The sequence below is a fragment of the Lynx canadensis genome, chromosome A3 (genome assembly GCF_007474595.2).
Source record: "Lynx canadensis isolate LIC74 chromosome A3, mLynCan4.pri.v2, whole genome shotgun sequence".
NCBI lineage: Eukaryota > Metazoa > Chordata > Mammalia > Carnivora > Felidae > Lynx > Lynx canadensis.
The window spans coordinates 1,693,545-1,711,779 of record NC_044305.1 but is presented as its reverse complement, the minus strand read 5'-3'; the positions used below and the strand labels follow the sequence as shown (position 1 = coordinate 1,711,779).

The following is an 18,235-nucleotide window of genomic DNA, read 5'->3' as shown; positions in this document are numbered from 1 at the left end:
AAAGATTTCAAGGGTAGTGAAAATACTGTTTGACACTATAAAGGCGGATACGTGTCCTTCTCCGTGTGTCCAAACCTCTGAGATGAAGCTAATGTAAGCTCCCTAAGGGATGGCGTGTCAGTGCGGCTCATGCCCTGTGACAAAGGTACCCTCTGGTGGGAGACGGCCACAGTGGGGAGGCTGTGCTGGGGGGGAGGAGGGGACCTATGGGAAATCTCTGTACTTTCCTCCTAATTTTGCTGTGAACTTTAAACTGCGCTAAAAAAAAAAAAAAAAATTAAGCTCTTTACCAAAAACAAAACAAAACCCAAAAAACACATCATCTGCTTTTGTTGGTACCTGGAGACTCAAGCGCGGTACCCCAAACCCCCTAAGAAGTGGCCTGTGGACAGCTGGCTGACCAGCAGAACTCTCCCATCTGCCACACCTCTTCCCCCGCCAAGAGCCCACAAAGCCGAGAGTCAAGGAATGGACGTGGCCCCACACCCCCGACAGGAGGAGCCAACAGAAGGACGAGATGCCCGCAGAGGCAGAAAGAGAGAAGCAGACTCTGAGAGAACGGGAGGGGTCTTTCTGGCACCCCCCAGGGCTCAGGGCAGGATGTCCACGCTCTAGGCAGAAGAATTTATGGCCACGAGGTCCTTTCCTCAGAAACAGAGGACATCCTTGCGTCAGGGGTCCCCTGTCCAGTCCCGCCTGACCGCTACGAGGGGAGCCAGGGCACCACGATGGCTCTCCGTCCGTACAGCGCTCGCATGAGCCAGAACTGGCAGACCCCTCATAACAGGCTCCAGCAAGACAGAGACCTGCACACTGCTGTGTGACCGGCACCATCCCGGGCACCAGGCATCCGTGGGGCTCCTCCCGCAGGAAGCAGCCTGGGGAAGAGCTGAAAGTGCCAAGATGGGGGGGGGGCATGCAAACAAGCCCCCCAGACACAAGAAAACTGACAAACTCAAAGGCATTTCAGAAAGAGAACAGCAGGACATTACTTAGAAGGGAGGAAACCCCCCCAGAGGGGACCTGGAACATCAGGTGAGGAAAGGACCTCTGGCACAGACCGGACCCGGCAATGCCGGGCTCCGCAGGTGCCTCCTTTCCAGCCGGTGCAGGTGTCTCGGGCATGGGGACACGTGCTCGCCACGCACGGACAGCGCTCAGGCACACGTCGGCATCCGGAAGGCAGGCCGCGGGAGGCTTGGGGGCGCCGCGGGAGGCCTCCCCAGCCTGCCGGCCGCACCCTCCGGCCCCAGGGCCACACTGCGAGAACAAGCCATTTACACGCCATCTCGGCTCCGTGATCCCACATCCGCCCTTCACTCTCCAACCACCCCTGCTGATCAGCTACCTTCATCCCAGGCAAGTGTACACCTGACCCTCCAGCCCTGCAGGCGACCCACCCTCCCGCCAGGGTGCCCCTCTTCCAAGAGAACCCCACTTCTGGTTTGATATGGGACGCCGACTTCTCAGGAGCACGCAGTGCTGTGTGGCGGTCGGGCCACAGGGCACACCGCCCAGCACAAAGCCCGGGGACAGCCTCCGGCGCGCCCCCGGCCCTCCAGAGGAAGGAGGCAGGAAGGCCACCTCTGTCGTGTCCCCTCCCTGCCACCCAGCGGCCCCCACCTGTACCTGCTGCCCCCACCGGGGCAAGCTCTCCCTCTCACCCCCCAGTGGAGGTGGCGCTGGGCCACTTCAGCCCCTCACCCTCCCTCATCCAAGAGGCTGGCTCAGCGTCCCTCCTCCCCGGCTCCTGTCCTCTCATTCGGCCACCCCCCCGGATGCCTGACCGGACACCTGGCATCCCCCAGCGGCTGGCACCAGCCAGTGCCTGCTGGCTGCCCCCTGGGCCCTGCCCCCCACTCTCTCTCTCTGTGGCAACCGCTGACCCGTGCGCAGGTACGTACAGAGCAGCCACGAGCCCCGGGCGGCCAGCAGGCACCAGAGCGAGCCAACGTGCCGGCACAGCAGCCAGAGGAAGCGGGACGCCAGCGGCTCTGGACACCGTGCACGGGGGCAGCGTGTCGACCTGGCAACACCTGGGAGGCGGGGTTGAGCCCGATGCGTTAACACGGACTTCACCTTGTTGCGCTTTCACATCCCTTGTCCGTTTGAAGGCGCTACCAGAAACTTCACACTCTGTGTGTGGCCCGCATCACACTCCTCCTGGAGAGCAGGGCTCCCAATCTCCCGTCTTCGGGAAACAAGTCCAGAAACAACAAAAGGAACTGTCCCTACACTCGAAGCACATGGCTCTGTTCCTTCCCCCTCCGAAACCAGCATCCCCAAAGGCTGTCCCCTCCCCACCTTCCCCCCGAGGCCCGGCCTGTCCCAGCCTCCAGGGGCAGATCCAAAAGCAGGTCTGTCCCCTAACCTCCTAAGCTGGCCACCGACACACAACAGGTAGACACTCACCGCCCTGACACACCCCTGACCCCATAACCTGGCACCCTGCGCCCCACCCCCCCGCGGGCCCCCCATGGGCCCCCTGCTTGGGCCTGCTCCCCTCTGCTGGTTCCTCCTCTGTTCCACCTCTAGGTGTCAGATGTCCCCCAACAGGTCTCTGGCCTGTCTTCTCTTCTCTGGGCTGTACTGTCCCTCCTCCAAACCCGGTGAGCACACCACCCTCGTGGTTTAAGATGACATCAGTCTTTTTTTTTTTTTCAAAGTAAACTCTACACCCAATGTGGGGCTTGAACTCATGACCCCGAGATCAAGAGTCCCACCAGCTGAGCCAGACACGTCTCCTGAAATATCATCAGGGCCCCCGCCCCCGATCCCCAGCCCTGAACCCACCTCTGAATTTCAGACGCAAATCTCAGGTCTCCCTGACCCCCTCCCGGACACCCGGTGCACGACCCCCGCGTACACATGTAGAACCAAGAACGTGAGTCTCCGTAAAGAGACCCGGCCTGTTCTCAAGATCTCTCCTGTGTGCGGCTCTGTAGATGAGAGTCTGCCAGTGCCCCCCTGGGCTGGCCACCCCTCCCCAGGCAGGAGACTCAGGCGCAGTGTGAGGGCCCTTCTCACAAACAACACAAGAGGAGATGAAGGAGTCCTGCTTGTCTCACGTGACAAAATACCACACAGCACAGGACAGAAGCATCACTTACGGCCAAGGTCCCAAAGGACGCCTCACAGCACGGTACCCTTTCCACACGCTTGAAGCTGAAAAACCCCACACACTTAACGATGCTCAGGGAGGCCACGGGCAGTTAGGAAAAGAGAAGCAAAGGCGTGGAGGCCGTGGGGTCAGGACGATGGCGGCCACAAGCTGGGGGCGGCGGGGGTTGGACGGTCCCGCGGGATGCTGGCAGGCTCCCAGCTGTTCTGGGGGGTGGAGTTTGCAGGTGCTCGTCACATTCAGCAGGTCACGGGGGACCGGAGACTGTGACTAACTCAACTCTGCGCGTCTAAGATCCAAAACATCCTGTCCCGCACTAGTCTTCTGTCTCAGTTAATGGCTTTTCAAAGTCGTGGCCCGTCCACCAAGCGGACAGACCACAAACGCCTCCAGAAGACTCCCTGACTCACGCCACAGGCATCCCCACCACACGAGCACCACGCTGATGCCGAGCTTCAAAAATGAACGCGGCACAAGCCAAGCTCTCCGACCTCAGGTGCTCCCGCTTCGCCGGCAGGTACAGCCCCGCCTGGACCGACTCACGGCCACCCGCCCACTGCCAGGCCCCGCGGAGACGGGCCTCGGTGGGACACGCCAGTCCCGAGGAAGCGCCCCGCTCTACCACGGGGGCCATGAGGCCGGCGCCCAGAAGCACTGCGGCAGCCTGGGCCTGAACGACACGCAGAAGCACCCAGAAAATAATGCTGTGAGGTGCAGCCGCGACCTGGCGCACTGCCCACTGTGGAAGCGAGCGGGGGGGGGGGGCCAGAGCAGGCGGGGAGGTTGTGAACGCCCCACGGCCAGACCACCGTCAGGAGTCCGGCTTTGTTCTAGAAGTAACGAGGGACCCGTGGAGGTCCTTGTGTGCAGCAGCCCAAGCAGAGGGGACGTAGTGAGGAATGACGAGGCGCGACTAACAGCTAGTGCGACAGGGCGGGGACAGTGAGGCACCCAAGTGACCGACACTACACCCTCCCGTGCCTGCAGCCCCACCTGGCGCCTGCCCACGACCCCACACTGGGCATCTACTGATGAGCACATCCAGGAGCTGCCTGGAAAGTTCTAAACTACACACAACTGCAAGAGGAAACACTCTAGGGGTCCACCCCCCAGAACAAACAGTCACTAAAAATTCTCATAGTGGCCTCGGGTCTCTTTAAGAGAAATAAAACGTTACAGAGAAAAGTGGAGGTCCCGTGCGCAGGCCCGTACCCCCACCGCCCCAGAAGCAGCCACCTGCAGGGAACGAGGGGACACCCTCCGGCCACCTCCCACACTTGGACACACACATGCCCGCGACACGCAGACCTGAAGAGCGTGCGCCCCCTTCTGCCACCCCTAACCTGCCTTCCGTGCACAGCGCACCTCTGCCGTCCAACATGCCAGCACTGAGCACGGAGCGTGCTTCTGCCCCCGCCGCACACCGTCACAGGCAGCTGCTCGTGACCGGGCCTCCAAGGGACTGAGGCTGACGGTCTCAAGAAGGCCAGGCCAGCAAACTCCCCGAGCTGACGGCACAACAGTGTCCTCGAGGGTGGCGTGTCCCCAGCAGGTCGGCAGCCCTACCCACGCCGGGAGATGGCCAGCCGTCTCGGCGGTCACGAAGCCAAGTACGGTCAGAGACCCCTACGGAGGTGTGTCTGGACCGTGGAGCCCCCAGAGTCGGAGAGGGGCTGGCTCCACCATCAGTTCCAGGATCGGGACCCCAGAGAGCGGTGTCCAAACCACTCAGCATGAAACGCAAGCCAGGGCTGGCCCACCGGGCACCTGGCCCAGAGCGGTCGGGACCCTGGCCCAGACTCGCAGGACTCCCAGTGAGCTCCGCGCCGGGCTCCCACGGCCCACTTGGAGGCTGTCTTTACTATATGTCACCTAGAGCTTGGGAGACGCTCTGAACAAAGTTTCTCAACTGTTAAATACGTACCAAAGTGGCAGCAACCCTGACTTGTTATCTAATCAGTCCAGAGCAGCAGAGAAAATGCTGGAGTGTCCAAAATGGACTATAACAGACAGAAAGCTTATTTTCAGCAATTACTGCAGGAAAAGGAGCGGCTAATGAGATTCCATTTCAGAAACGATGCTGCATTTATCCCCACCTCCTCCCCTTGCAAACCCATCTTCCGTGACCCACCAACAGCCCCATCAGAAAGTAATTCCTGAGGACGGGGACTGCCCTACTCTAGCACAAGTCTGATCTGAAGTTGGTGCCCAATGTCTGCTCATCGACCGACTAATCAAACTCACGAAGCGTGGCTCTGCCCTTCGAGGCCACGAGCAGGGCTGATGGGTGGCCGCCCGGGCACGGCTCTGCAGTCAGGAGAAAGGGACTTGCACCTGGAGACCAGGGGACCTCCCGACCACTCACCCCTTCCCGCCGTCAGGATGGCCCCAACCTTAATGCCCGCAGCCACTCGGAGAGGAGGCCGGGGGGCCGTCTGGTAGCACGAGGCACAAGCCCCCGCTGACCCCAGGAGTCCGGCGGCGGCTGGACACACCCCTGCCTTCCTACAGCTGGGTCTCTGGAACAGACAGCACCAGCGTGTAGGCCCCTGGGGTCAGCCAGCCTCTTGCCGTGTGCTCGGGACTCGCCGGGCTGTGGATCTTCTCGCGAGAAGGCCCGGCCCTGTGTCAGCTGCCTCAAGTAGGCACGAAGACAAGAGATGCGGCAGGAAGGAGTGATCGCCCCAGGCCTCCCACCTGGCTGGCCTCTCTCTGGGCCCAACCCCTCGGGTAAGGGGCTGAGGAGTCTCTGAAAAGCCACTCACCTCCTTGGGTCTCAGCATCTTCACTGGGACCACCCGGCTCTAGAATCCTCAGACTCACGAGTTTGTCCATCGGCACATGGCAGGAAGCCCGGGGCGGGCACACAAGTGCAAAACCACGTGGGCTGCTCGACCGCAGCACCTCGTCACCTCATCGGAAGTGCTAATGTCCCTCCCCAGCCATTTCCACACATAAAAAGGCAAAGAAGCCGGGAGGAATTTGCTGCCTTAATGACAAACACTCCTACTTCATAAAAAGCTCCTAAAACAACAACTGCCCCTGTCCACTTCCCCGAAGGGCAGGTGAAAGGCAGGTGGCGTTCAGGGTCGCCCCTCCTTCCTAGGCCTCCTCCGCCCCCCCTACCTGCAGCAGGGGGGGGCCCGCCTGCTCCAAGACAGTCCCCCAGGAGGCGGCCTCACCCTCACGGCCAAAACTTCCATCAAATGCCACGGGACTCCCAAATTCTGACCCCTCGAGGCCTCTGCCCCCAGCCCACACCTTACGCTCAACTACCCCTGATGCCTCCTCAGAAACGGCACCACACGCTTCACGTTCCAGACAGGCCCACGGCCCTCCGCCCCCGTCCCCCTTCACTGCAGTCCTCGGTCTCAGCCACCCCGTGATGCCCTGTCCTCGCAGCACCGTGGATCGGCTCCCCGGCTGACGTACATCCTACAGCAAAGGACCTCGGTCTCCATCCACATCCACGGGAAAAGGCTCACCTTCACTTGGTCAAAGAAATACACCCTAGAACCAGACACGACCTTCTAAACGAAACCTGTAGAATGGTAGCAATTTCTAAAAAGTCATCATTTTGGCCATGGCTCTCAAAACCACGGTTTTAAAAGCGTGAATGGTCGAGTCCTCAAGAAGGCAATTTGTATCAAAGACTCATGAATGCTCGATCCATCAGACGCCCGCAGAGCTGTGCACAAAGACATTCACCTGAGGGTCATTCACAGCCGACCAGGGGACGGGATGTGAGCCACAGCAGCCCCTCCCAGGGGCCTGTGGGGAAGCTCCGAAGGAGGGGACTTCAAAGGCCACCAGGGCGGGGGCACTCCCCACACAGGCCAAGGCAGGAGGCGCGGCAGGACCTCGGTGACCGAAGGTCTCCCCCTGCACGTGCTTCATGCAGGCGGATACAGGTGGTGACCAGCCGGGCAAGGCGAGATTATGAGGAACTTTATTTTCTCCCTCACGGTTTTCTTTTCTGCCCACACTTCCCATAATGAATAAAACTTTGTGTCAGGAGGAAAAACGTGGGAAAGGAGTCCCTTTCAAAGGACTCGTAGCGTTACGACGCTGTGGTTCTGCTACAACACCCACCGGCAGCACCCGCCTCTCCCCTTCCCCGACGTGGGGGCGCCGGGGGCGCCCTGACAAGATCAAACCACGCCAGGCCTGGCCCGTGACCTGCTGTGTTCGCTAACCCACGGCGTCGGTCTACGCAAATCCGTACACGGATTATATTAAAAAGCACTGGACAAAGCTCCTCTGTGAAAGGCGTGACGGCCCCTTGGAGAGCTCCCCTGACGCACTTGCCCCCCACACCGTGGCACAAAGATTGAGGTGGAAACGCTGCCTTCCGTCCCCTTCCAGCTGCGGTGGCAACACAAGACGGTCCACACAGTATGGCCACACCACGCCCCAGCACCTCCCCCCTCCCCAAAGCGCCGGGCCTCACTGCTGACCCCACAAGGCCCCTCTCTGCCCTCTGCAGTGTCCAGGCCAACGCCGGCCACTCTGAGTGCGGAGGGCGCAGCACTGAGGACGAGGGCCTTGCCGTTCTGGCTCCTAGTGTCCTGCTCTGTCCACTCCGTGTCCACTCTGACCGCCGACTGCCCAAAACAAGTCACTGCACAGCGACACAACCTTCTCACTGCTTGCTCCTCAGCTAAAATCTGCTGTCCAATGTGACGCGGTCATAAAGACCTGTTTTAGGATTTCCCCAACCTTAAGAGCTGGAAAACATTTCAAAATACGCCCTCGGGATACAAGTTCCCCGATGTCAGCGAGGAGGTCCCATACCACCTGGTCACACCCTCCTCAGGAGCCCAGTGGTCAAAGAACCACACACGTCCATCACTCCCTTCCCAGGCCACATGCGAGAGGCAGAGAGGTCCCATTAGACTCCAACTTCGGGATAAAAGACCCAGCTGAGGGGCGCCTGGGTGGCTCAGTCGGTTAAGCGTCCGACTTCGACTCAAGTCATGATCTCGCAGTCTGTGGGTTCGAGCCCCGCGTCGGGCTCTGTGCTGGCGGCTCAGAGCCTGGAGCCTGTTTCAAATTCTATGACTCCCTCTTTCTCTGACCCTCCCCTGCTCATGCTCTCTCTCTGTCTCAAAAATAAATAAATGTTAAAAAAAAAAAACTAAAAAAAAAGACGACCCAGCTGAGAAGGACTGCAGAGGGGCTCTGAGCCTCCAGCCCAATCTACACTCACTCACACGCCCACACTGGGAGGGCCTCCGTCCACTCACATGCAGGGGGATGTGGCCAGGCAAGTGGCCACAGAGGAAAGAAGGACAAGAAGGGGGCAGGCGGCTGGGTGGCTCAGTCGGTTAAGCATCGGACTTTGACTCAAGTCATGATCTCACAATTCATGAGTTTGAGCCCCGCTTCAGGTGAGCTCAAGACCTGCTTCAGGTGAGCCCCGCTTCTTTCTCTTTCTCTTTCTCTCTCTCTCTCTCTCTCTCTCTCTCCCCCCCTCGCTCATCTGCACTCTCTCTCTCTTAAAAAAAAAAAAAAAAAGGAGGGGGTATCCATGTACTTTTCAAATGTGGGGGCGGGTGCCTAAATTGTGGACAATGTTTATACCTCTTTGTGTTTTGAAGATTTCGTTCCTTTAGTGCAGACATCTAAGGATGTGTAAGAAACAAAAATTGTACTTGAAAGGGTTCCCAGTTCTAGCATAGAAACATAAAGTTCTCAATTTCCAAACGAGGCTACAGCACCTGATCTACTACACGGGGTGTTAAGAGGCACTGGTCAGCAATCTACCACCCTGAAGTCCGCGTGTTTCTAACCTACAGTGCCCCACGCCGTGGCAATCTCACTCCCAGCTGGAAACAACTGTCCCTCACACGCTGGGGCACGGCACCCAGGACAGAGGCTCCAGTGGCGAGAAAGGACCTCTCTCCTTCAGTCTTCTTACTATCAAAGACCTGATCAAATAAAGACTGCCAGCCTCCAGTCGAAGACAAGTTTCAGAAACGAGAACCCTAAACAGTAACTATTTCCCAGGACGATCAAGAAAACCTGAGACTCCTGCTTATCATCAACATGAGGAAAAGCAAAAGTGCTCTTGAGAACTTTGCAAACTCCCCAAACCTAAGGCAAGTTGCTCCAGAGTCCTTTTAAATCTCTGCTTCAAAATTTTAAAACCAGTTAATTCTGTCTTGATCAACTCACACACGACCAGCTATTTCTCGAAAAGCTTTCTTCAAATGTATCATTTCAGATGAGGAAAGCTTACATTTACACACCGAAGCCGAAGTCGGGGTTAGAAGCACACCAGGAACTACCTTTATTTTGATTTCAAGGAAACAGCCACGTGCGCGCCCCGCTGCTCTGCCCCACCAACCTGCTTCGTTTCTAGGGCAGGGTCTGAACTGGGTCAGTCCCGTTCTGATCAAACACCACTGCCCGAGGGGACCCAGTGCCCACTTGTCAGCAACTCCTACAGCACAAGCGAGGGCACTCACTCGCCATGGCCCGGAGGTGACAGAACTCCTGGGAGTCGGGCCCTTTGGCCCCTGGGTTCATCGGCCACCCAGGTAGCAAGATCCCGCTTGCTAACCACTTCCTCGTGGGGCGCTAAGAAATACGGATCTACCCTGGACCGGCAAACGCAAAGGACTCGGGAAGTCTCGACTTTTCAAACTCCAGTAATTGTGCCATATGTGCACAGCACGCGTTGCCCTCCAGCACGGTAGGCAGCAGGAGAGAACAGATCCCCCAGGAGGGTCTAAGGGACCCCTTTCCTGGTTATTGCCAAAAGGTGAGAACCGCCAGCTCCAAAAGACCCCCACGTACGCCTGAAACGCCACCCCACCCCCAGGCGCCAAGACGGCTTTGTCCTCCCTTAAGATAGTGGTGACAGTCAGGGGCGAGGTGCGGACAGAGGATGGCCTCCCCTCCAAGCCCACGGTGTGGAAGCTCAGAGAAGCTACCTCTGTCCCCGCCAAGCAGAGCTGTCCAGTGCCGGCCGCGTGTGGCTCTCCGGGAGTTCTTTTCCCTTTCTCTTCATGAACGTCACCATTACACAAGTACATCAAAAGCAAAACCCCAAGGCCTTTGGGCTAAAGCAAACCCCATGCCAAAGCCCACTCCGAGCAGGCAGCCGCGCCCACTGCCCCCACGGCAGCAGGACACGTCCACCGGGTCTGTGACCGGCCTGTGACAGCCCGGCAACTTTCCCACTCACACAACCAGAGTCAGCCACCGCACCAGGTTCCCCGGTGACTGAAAACGCATCCAAGGCTGCTATGGTTTTGATGAGAATAAAGCTGTCTTTAGACCTGGCACCATCTACAGCAACATAATGCTTAAGACCCGCAAAAACCGTAACGTCACTGGGACAGCACATAAATAACAGACGTTACACGATGGAGGTGTGTCCCATTCGTCCCGACAGGATTCCACAATGCTTTGCAAAATGGTCAGCGGCACTTTCTAGCTGGGGCAACTGGGACTCCAGGCAGAGAAGGCAAGAGTGCCCTCAAGTAACAAAATCTAAAGGTGCAAACGCACCCCTCGGGCCACAGCACTTGCGGGCAAGACCGGCCACAAGAATGTCCAGTTCCTTTTACTTCAGTGCTGGGCTCCACACCCTACCGCCCGGCTCAGGGTCAGCCCTCCGGGAAATAACCCGGCCCAACAGCCCAGTCGGCTACCGCTGGGTTCTTCCCTTCCCTACCAGCAAATAACTGCGTTCATCATGGTGGGAGCCATGTTTTTACGAGCAAGGATGTTAACAGTGATAATATTCACTTCCAATAAGGAGCACGCAAATGTTCCCAGGCCAAGGCAACTACGCCGATGGAGAGGAAACGGTGCTCCGTCCCGGAATGAGAACCTACGCCCTGGCCAAACCTTCAGGTGACAGGAGAGCATTCTCTGCAAAAGCAGGACAAACAGACGTCCGCTGCAAAAAACACTAACTTGCCACGCCAAGAGATAACCTTTGGAAATGAGCATCTTTAACGTAGCATCTACCTGAAAAGATCTTTCAAAACCATTTACGCAAATGCTAATTTTGGTGTCATATCACTTTTTTTTCTCTCAATGATGATCATAATATTACCGGGATGTTACCACTAACAAGCTGTATGAAACGAGCGCTTTTCGCAGTTCTTGGAGAAGTGCCTTTGCGGCAAAAATCTCTTATCTGTTCTTGCTATCCCCATAGCGGACAAAACCGACACTCTGGTACCTTCAAACGAGCAAATCGACTACAACAACGTAAGCGTTTCTTTACAAAATTGTCCTAACAAAGAAGATCAAAATGGAACTCGCTAAAGCCAAAATCCACATGGGTTCCAGCGCACGATGAGAAGGCCTGGAGCCCCGGTGAGACCCCCGTACCTCCTCTCCCCATCTGGAGCTCGACCTGCAGGAAGGAGAGGTGCTGACGGGCCAGCCTCGTTCATACACGCTCACTTGACACCTGTGTGCAGCCTGGAAAGGCCTCCCGCCCCAGATCCCTTCCCAAGTGTCTGCGTTTCTGAGTTGTAGCAAGAATGAGCTATTAGCCGAGCACGGTTATTTGTATAAGTCACTTCTACCTCCGCTGTATACGTCTTTGGGATGAGAGATTTCAATGAAGAGGGAACATCAAGGAAGAGAGTTTAGTATTTCCTAATCGATTATATAACTAGAATATTCATAACCTGTCATTTTGGTTTACAAAATTGCACTATTTAAAAGCGAGAACTTTGTTTCGGGGTGATACTTTTTTTGCTCCCGCTGTTGTAAAAAGGAGGCGATGTAACTATTCAGAGTTCCCAATTGGTGGGGGCCGGGGTGTGGGGAGCGTCAAAGAAAACACGGACACACATCTTTTATATTCTAGAAGACATCTGTCACCCCAATGTCAACACGGGCTGCTCTCTGCTCTCAAATCCCGGGGACTTAACGCAAACGCTCATGACAACTCTTACAGCTTTTTTCAAGGACTGGTCTACTTGCACACGAAGACCTCTGTGACAGCGACGTTAAAACCAAAGATGAAAGTGAGTCCAGGGTCACTCGTGGCAGAGACGCCCTTTCCCAACCATGGCTTCCTCCCCCGGCACAAAAATAAGGAAGGGGTTTCGCCTGCGCCAAGGCGCAGACCAAGGAGACCCAGCCATCCCCAGACCACCTCACCTGCAGGCGTCACACAGGCCCTGCCGGTCAGGCCAAGCGCCTGCCTCGCCAACTACTGACCAGCTCACACCAGTTCCCAACAACACGAGTGCGGCACGGGAATGGTCTCTGGCAGGAGTAAGGCAGGTGCTGAGCTGTGCAAGACCCCCAGAAAGGGAGTTTTATACATAGCGAAAAGATATTCCCACGTTTTACATAATGCACCACAACCCCGAATTCCCTTTTTCAAAGGTTACTAAAAGATCAGCCCTATTCTCCACCGAAAAGTCAAAACACACACAACGAGCAAAAACAGAACCTTCAAATAAGCGCCCACTACAAACTCAAAAAACAAACCAGACGCGTCCTAAGGGACATCTCGACACCTCTCCAGCAACTTCTTCTGCGTCACCTTGTCCCCTCCGAGCACGGCAAGCCCCACTCCCACCCCGGAGACGTGGGTCTGGGCTGCCCACTTCCCCCGCCCCTGCCGGCCTAAGAACACCCTCACGGGCTCTGACGAGAAAACCCTCCCTTGTTAAGACGCTGAAATTCTGTCAAGGTGACCAACGGCTCTTTCCCAGAAAGCACGCGGGGACACGGGAGGTGCTGTTTCCGCTCCCGCCACCGCGTTGGCCGCTACAGCAGCACATGTTACTACACAGCCAGGGAGGAGCTCTCCAGAAGCTCCCGGTCCTCGCGGGCGAGGCGGAGGGGATGCGAGAGGAGACAGGGCTTCTCAGTGCTCAAGTTTCTCTCTGCTCAAGAATCCCAAAACACAGCAGCATGAGCTGGGACGCTGCGGGGTACCTTTCACTGTCAGACCTGAAGAACCCCAACGGGCTGCCAGGGATGACCCAAGAGACCCGGGAAACGCACAGGCTGTGGCCGCGACTGCTCCCCCTCGCTACGCACCACCGTGTGCACCTCTGAGAGACCCGCCGATCTCACCGGATGGCACTAACCAGAGCGACCGAGCATCCTTTAACCCGCAGCACGGCACTGCTGGACGCTGTGGCCGAAGCAGTGCACGACACAGTGGGAGGCAGGGACGTGGACCAGGAAGGGTGTGTGTGCCCAAGGATCCCTCCAGGGCTCACCTGGGATCTCTGCCATCCTGCCGCTAGCAGGGAAGCGGAAGCTTTCCATGCACGCTTGCCCGGCCACAAGGAAGGGGCGTCCCTACTCTGCCTGACCTCACCAGCTGGGGGGAGTGCCCGGCCCTCCATCACAGCCCAGAGTAACAGAGGAGCAGACGAGTTCCGTTCACAGGCTCCAACACAACCGATCCCCAAAACCAGAAGGGGAAGGCAGCAGACCCAGGAAAGCCATGGACCCAGGCTGCATAACCCAGTAAGCCGTTCCAGCGGAGGCCGGCAGCCAGAGCGCTGCACGGCGGGGGGAGGGGAGGAGCGGGACAGGGGCACAGGGAGCCGGGAGAGCAGAAAAGCCGCTGCTGCACGGCGGGAGCCCAGAAACTTTGCAATGCAAACAGCGAGCTGAGGCCAAGCGATGCCCCAGGAAAGGGGACCCCTGTTGCCACAGCACCCGGGGCCGTGCCCGCAGACACACACACACACACACACACACACACACACGCATGGCAGAGAGCTCTCCCGCACCCGGCAGGGGAGCGCCCCGGCTCGTTCGCTGCAGGCCCGCGCAAGACCCGTGACCTCAGCGCCCTGCCAGCCCCACAACTTCCTGGACTCCCCGCGGGGGCAGCCAGGCCCGCCCGGCGCGGCCACTCACCTGGGGGCAGCTGGAAGTTCTGGATGTTGGTCGGGTTCTGAGGCGGCTGCGGCAGGCGAGGGGCGAGGACCGTGGGCGTCAGCGTGGCCCGGATCCCGCCGGTGGTGGCCGAGGGCGTCCTGGGCAGGCTCTGGGGCCCCGCGCTGGCCGAGCCTTTGGGCAGCCCGGTGGGGGTGCCGGGGGCCGGCGGCGGCGGCAGTCCGGCGGCGGCGGCGGCGGGCAGCGCTCCTTGCATAGTTGGCCCGAGGATCATGCCGGCCCCCGCGCCGGCCGGGCAGCTGGCCGCCAGGGCCTGCGGCGGCGCGGGCGCCGGCTGCACCGCCGTCTTGGGCGAGTCGGCCTTGGCCACCTGCCCGGGCCGCGGCGGCCGGCGGCGGCGGCGGGCCCGGGCTGACTGTTGGCGGCGGGCGGCGGGGCGGGCGCGGGCGAGGGGGTCGGGGCGGGCGCGGGGGCCGGGGCAGGGGCAGGGGCCGGGGCGGGCGCGGGGGCCGGGGCGGGCGCGAGGGCGGGCGCGGGCGCGGCGCTGCCCCGTTACTGCGCCGCCGCCGGGGCTCCGGCGGGGGGCGGGCGGCCGGGCCAGGCTGGCGGCGGCCGGCGGCGGCGGAGGCGGCGGGGCGGCACGGGCGGAGGGGGCGACGGACGGGCGAGGGGGGCGAGGGCGGGGGGGGGGCGCGGGGACGCGGGCGCGGCGGGGGACGCCTAGGAAGGGCGGCGTCTGGATGACAGTGGCGGCGGCCAGCGGACGGGCTTGGGCGGCGGCGCGGGCGCGGGACCGTTGTGGAGCAGGCTGACAGCAGTGCGGCGGCCGGCGCGGAGCGAGGTCCCCAGCGCGGCGCTCCACATTCAAAGTTTGCGCGGCGCCGGGGCCGCCGGGCGGGCCGTTGCGGGCGGCGGGCTGGGCGGCGGGCGCGGCCGCGGCCCCCGGCGCGCAGGCCCCGGCCCCGGGCCCGGCCCCGGCGCCGGCGCCGGCCTCGAGCGCGCTCAGCTTCGCGGCGGGCCCTGCGGGGACAAGCGGGATGGCGCGGTGAGGACGCGGGCCCCGGCCGGCGCCCGCCCGCGCTCAGGCCGCGCCGCGCTCTACCTGCGGGGGGCGGCTCCGGCGCCGCTGCGGGCGCGCCCTCGGCCGGCACGGCCGCTCCGGCTCCGACATGGTTCCCGAGCGCGCCGGCGGCCGCGGCCCGCGCCTCGGGCGCGCGGGGCGCGAGGTGGTGGTGGTGGGCCGCGCTGGCCGCCAGCTGCGACTCGAGCGAGCCCACCAGGTCGCTCACCACTTTCTCGTCCACCTCGCTGTTGAAGAAGACCTCGTCCAGCAGATCCGAGCCCGCCGCCATCTTTCCTCCTCGGCCCGCCGCCGCCGCCGCTCGCCGGCGCTGGGCGGGGAGGAGGCTCCGCGCGGGCGGGCGGGCGGGCGGGCGGGCAGGCGCGGGCGGGGGGCGGCGCGCGCCTGCGGGGCGGGGGCGGCGGCCGGGCGGGCGGGGGGCGGCCGGCGTAGGGGGGGGTGTAGAGGGCGGTGACGGCGCGGTGCGCAGGCGCGGCGGCGCGCCCGCCCCCGCCCGCCGCCCGGCGCGTTGCCATTGGCCACGGCGCCCCCCGCCCGGCCGCTCGGCGCCTCGTCATTGGCCGCGGCGCGCGCTTAAAAGGCGCGGCCAATGGCTGCTAGCGGCAGAGGCCGGGGCGCGGGCGGGCGGCCTGGGCTCGGTGGGCGAGCGGGCGGCATCGGGCCGGCGGGCTGTGGGGGTGCGGGCGGCCGGGAGGGCCAGGGACTGGGGCAGACGGACGGCTAGGCGCGGCAGGCGGGGTCCGCACCCCGGGCCTGCTGGGGGCAACGACGGTGACTCGCTCTTTGTCTGCACTCGTTCCAAAATGGCTGCGGCCGGAGCTGACGGGAGCGCCGGGCGGTCGAGGGAGGGAGGGAGGATGGGAGGGAGGCCGTGCTCCCGAGGCCCGTCCGCCGCTGCCTTCGCGGGGCCGGAGCCGGGACAGGCGGGCGGCGGCGGCGCCACGGCTGCGGGCGGGCCGGGCCTGACCGAGGACTGGCCTCGCGGCGTCGGTTGCGCGACTGCCGGGCGAGGCGGTGCGTCCTGGGCCCCGCGCGTCCCCGACCCCGTCCCCGTCCCCCCGCCGCGGCCCGAGCTTCCCCGGAGGGAGTGGCGCCCGGCCTGGGGCGGCACGGCTCCCGCACACGGGTATCCATAAATCACTGGGGGAGCCGGCAGCGCTTGTGGCGACCGGCAGTCCCGAGTCGGGAGCGGTCCTGTGTGGACGGCCTCTTCCTGTTTGCTCTGTTCCCTTTGACAAAGTGCGTGACCTAAACACTGTGCACGAGCATCTCCGCTGTAGAACTGACTAGCTCAGGTACAGTGCTCTTCGTGCCGGGTTTTGCTTGTTTGCTTTTTACCAACAGACGGTGTTCCGGGACGCTTGGCGAGGACAACCGCGGTCTCCGGGCAGCGTGACCCAGCCCCGCGCGCCTGGGGGCGGGGGACCCGTGCACCTGCACCTCCGCGCGCAGGAGGAACGGGACGCGCCGGGTGTGGGGGCGGGGGGCTGGGACCCGCGGCTCCCGTGCCCATCTCCTCCAGCCCCTGGAGCCCGGCCCGGGCTGGGGTCTGGCTTTCAAATAGCGGAAATGTGGAATTCTGTATAAAATCGTAATCTCTAAACGCTTACAAATAATTAGAAAAGCTTGAAGTAGGCCAAGCAACAGCATTGGCAGGCTGATTTCAGGCCCCGTGTGAGGACATCTGTACCGGGAAACAGATGTGAGCCATCGTCCACACCCTCAAAGCATTACGATTGGGGTGGGGGTAGAAAGTGAAGCCCACTGTTCTGTTCCGCTGCGCCCTGGAGGGCCGGTGTGACTGCGGGGGAGGGGGGATCCCCACTCTCAGGTCGCCCCTGCTACATTACTGTCGTCTTCCCGGAAGGTTGGTGGTGCCATCTCAGGGCACCCCTGCTTCTCCACACAGCGGTGGCTTCCTGCGTTCTCTGACGGGACCCCCCTCCCCCAGCCTCCGGTCAGGTCAGCCTGCACTCTTGGACGCAGGCCAGCATCGCTGCTCTCCTCTGCATCTGGCCTGCTCCCTGCAGGGGCGCTGATCTCACCCGCAGACTGCTCCAGGGCACTGTCCTACAGGAAGTGTGGGCGGCGGTTAAGTCTGCACCCCACCTCACCCCCTGTGGTCCCATTTCCCTGCCAGGGGAGTCCCCGTCCCCTGCCCCCACCCCAGGGAAGATGGGAGCCACAGTGCTCCCTGGAGCACTGCCCACCTTGAGCGTGAACAGGGGCAGTGAGGGAGCCATGGGGCCACGTTGTGCGCCTTTTCGGTGTCTCTTCAATAAAATAGAGAAAGCCTCAGACACACTCAAACTCGAGAGTAAATCATGTCCGCGTTGCTCTGGCCGTGTGAAAGGTACGCGATGTTGGTTGTGTTCCCTTTGCTTCTGTTGTCTCCCTGCAATACTACATAAGAAAACATTTTTTAAAGACCCAGGCCTAGGCTACCAGAGTCCCATTCACCTGGGGGACCTCCCCACCCCAGCAGATGGTGCTCCTCAGCCCCTTGGATCTGGCAGGGTGTGCCGGTCATCAAGAATGGATCCCTGACCCGGGGTCAAGTGCAGGAACACCTAACTGATCCATAGATGTAGACACATCCGCTTCTTAGGGCTGTCAGCATCATCATAAACAGGGACTTACAGAAACGACAGAAATTCATTCTCACAGTTCCAGAAGCCAGGAGTCCAACATTAAAGTGCGCAGGGTCCTTCCCACCTCCTGCCTCTGGTGGCCCCTGGGCTTGTACCAATCTGTGCCTCTGTGGTCACACGGCTTCTCTGCATCTCTGTGTCTTTTCATCTTTTTTTTTTTTTTTTATGTTTATTTGTTTTTGATTGGGGGGAGGGGGTCAGAGGGTCTTAAGCAGGCTCTGTTCTGACAGCACAGAGCCAGAAGTGGGGCTCAAACTCACGAACCGTGAGATTATGACCTGAGCCAAAGTTGGACACTCACCCAACTGAGCCATTCAGGCACCTGTGTATTCTTTCATCTTTTTTATTTTTTAATTTTTTAACATTTTTATTTGTTTTTGAGAGAGACAGCATGAGCAGGAGAGGGGCAGAGAGAGAGGGAGACAGAATCCGAAGCAGACTCCCGGCTCTAAGATGTCAGCACAGAGCCCAACGCGGGGCTTGAACTCACAAACCGTGAGCTCGTGACCTGAGTCAAAGTTGGACGCCCAACTGACT

At 60.7% G+C, this 18,235-nt stretch overlaps 1 protein-coding gene across 1 annotated transcript in view; it reads right to left on the bottom strand.

The window, feature by feature from the left end:
- The window catches only part of TAF4 (TATA-box binding protein associated factor 4), a 65,892-nt gene extending 50,534 nt beyond the window's left edge, over positions 1-15,358 (bottom strand). Inside the window, 4 exon segments of the mRNA XM_030309266.1 lie at positions 13,988-14,359; positions 14,440-14,783; positions 14,785-15,002; positions 15,004-15,358. Of these exon segments, the coding sequence (XP_030165126.1) occupies positions 13,988-14,359; positions 14,440-14,783; positions 14,785-15,002; positions 15,004-15,318 (1,249 nt within the window). The 5' untranslated portion in view covers positions 15,319-15,358.
- Between the last annotated feature and the right edge of the window lie 2,877 nt (positions 15,359-18,235).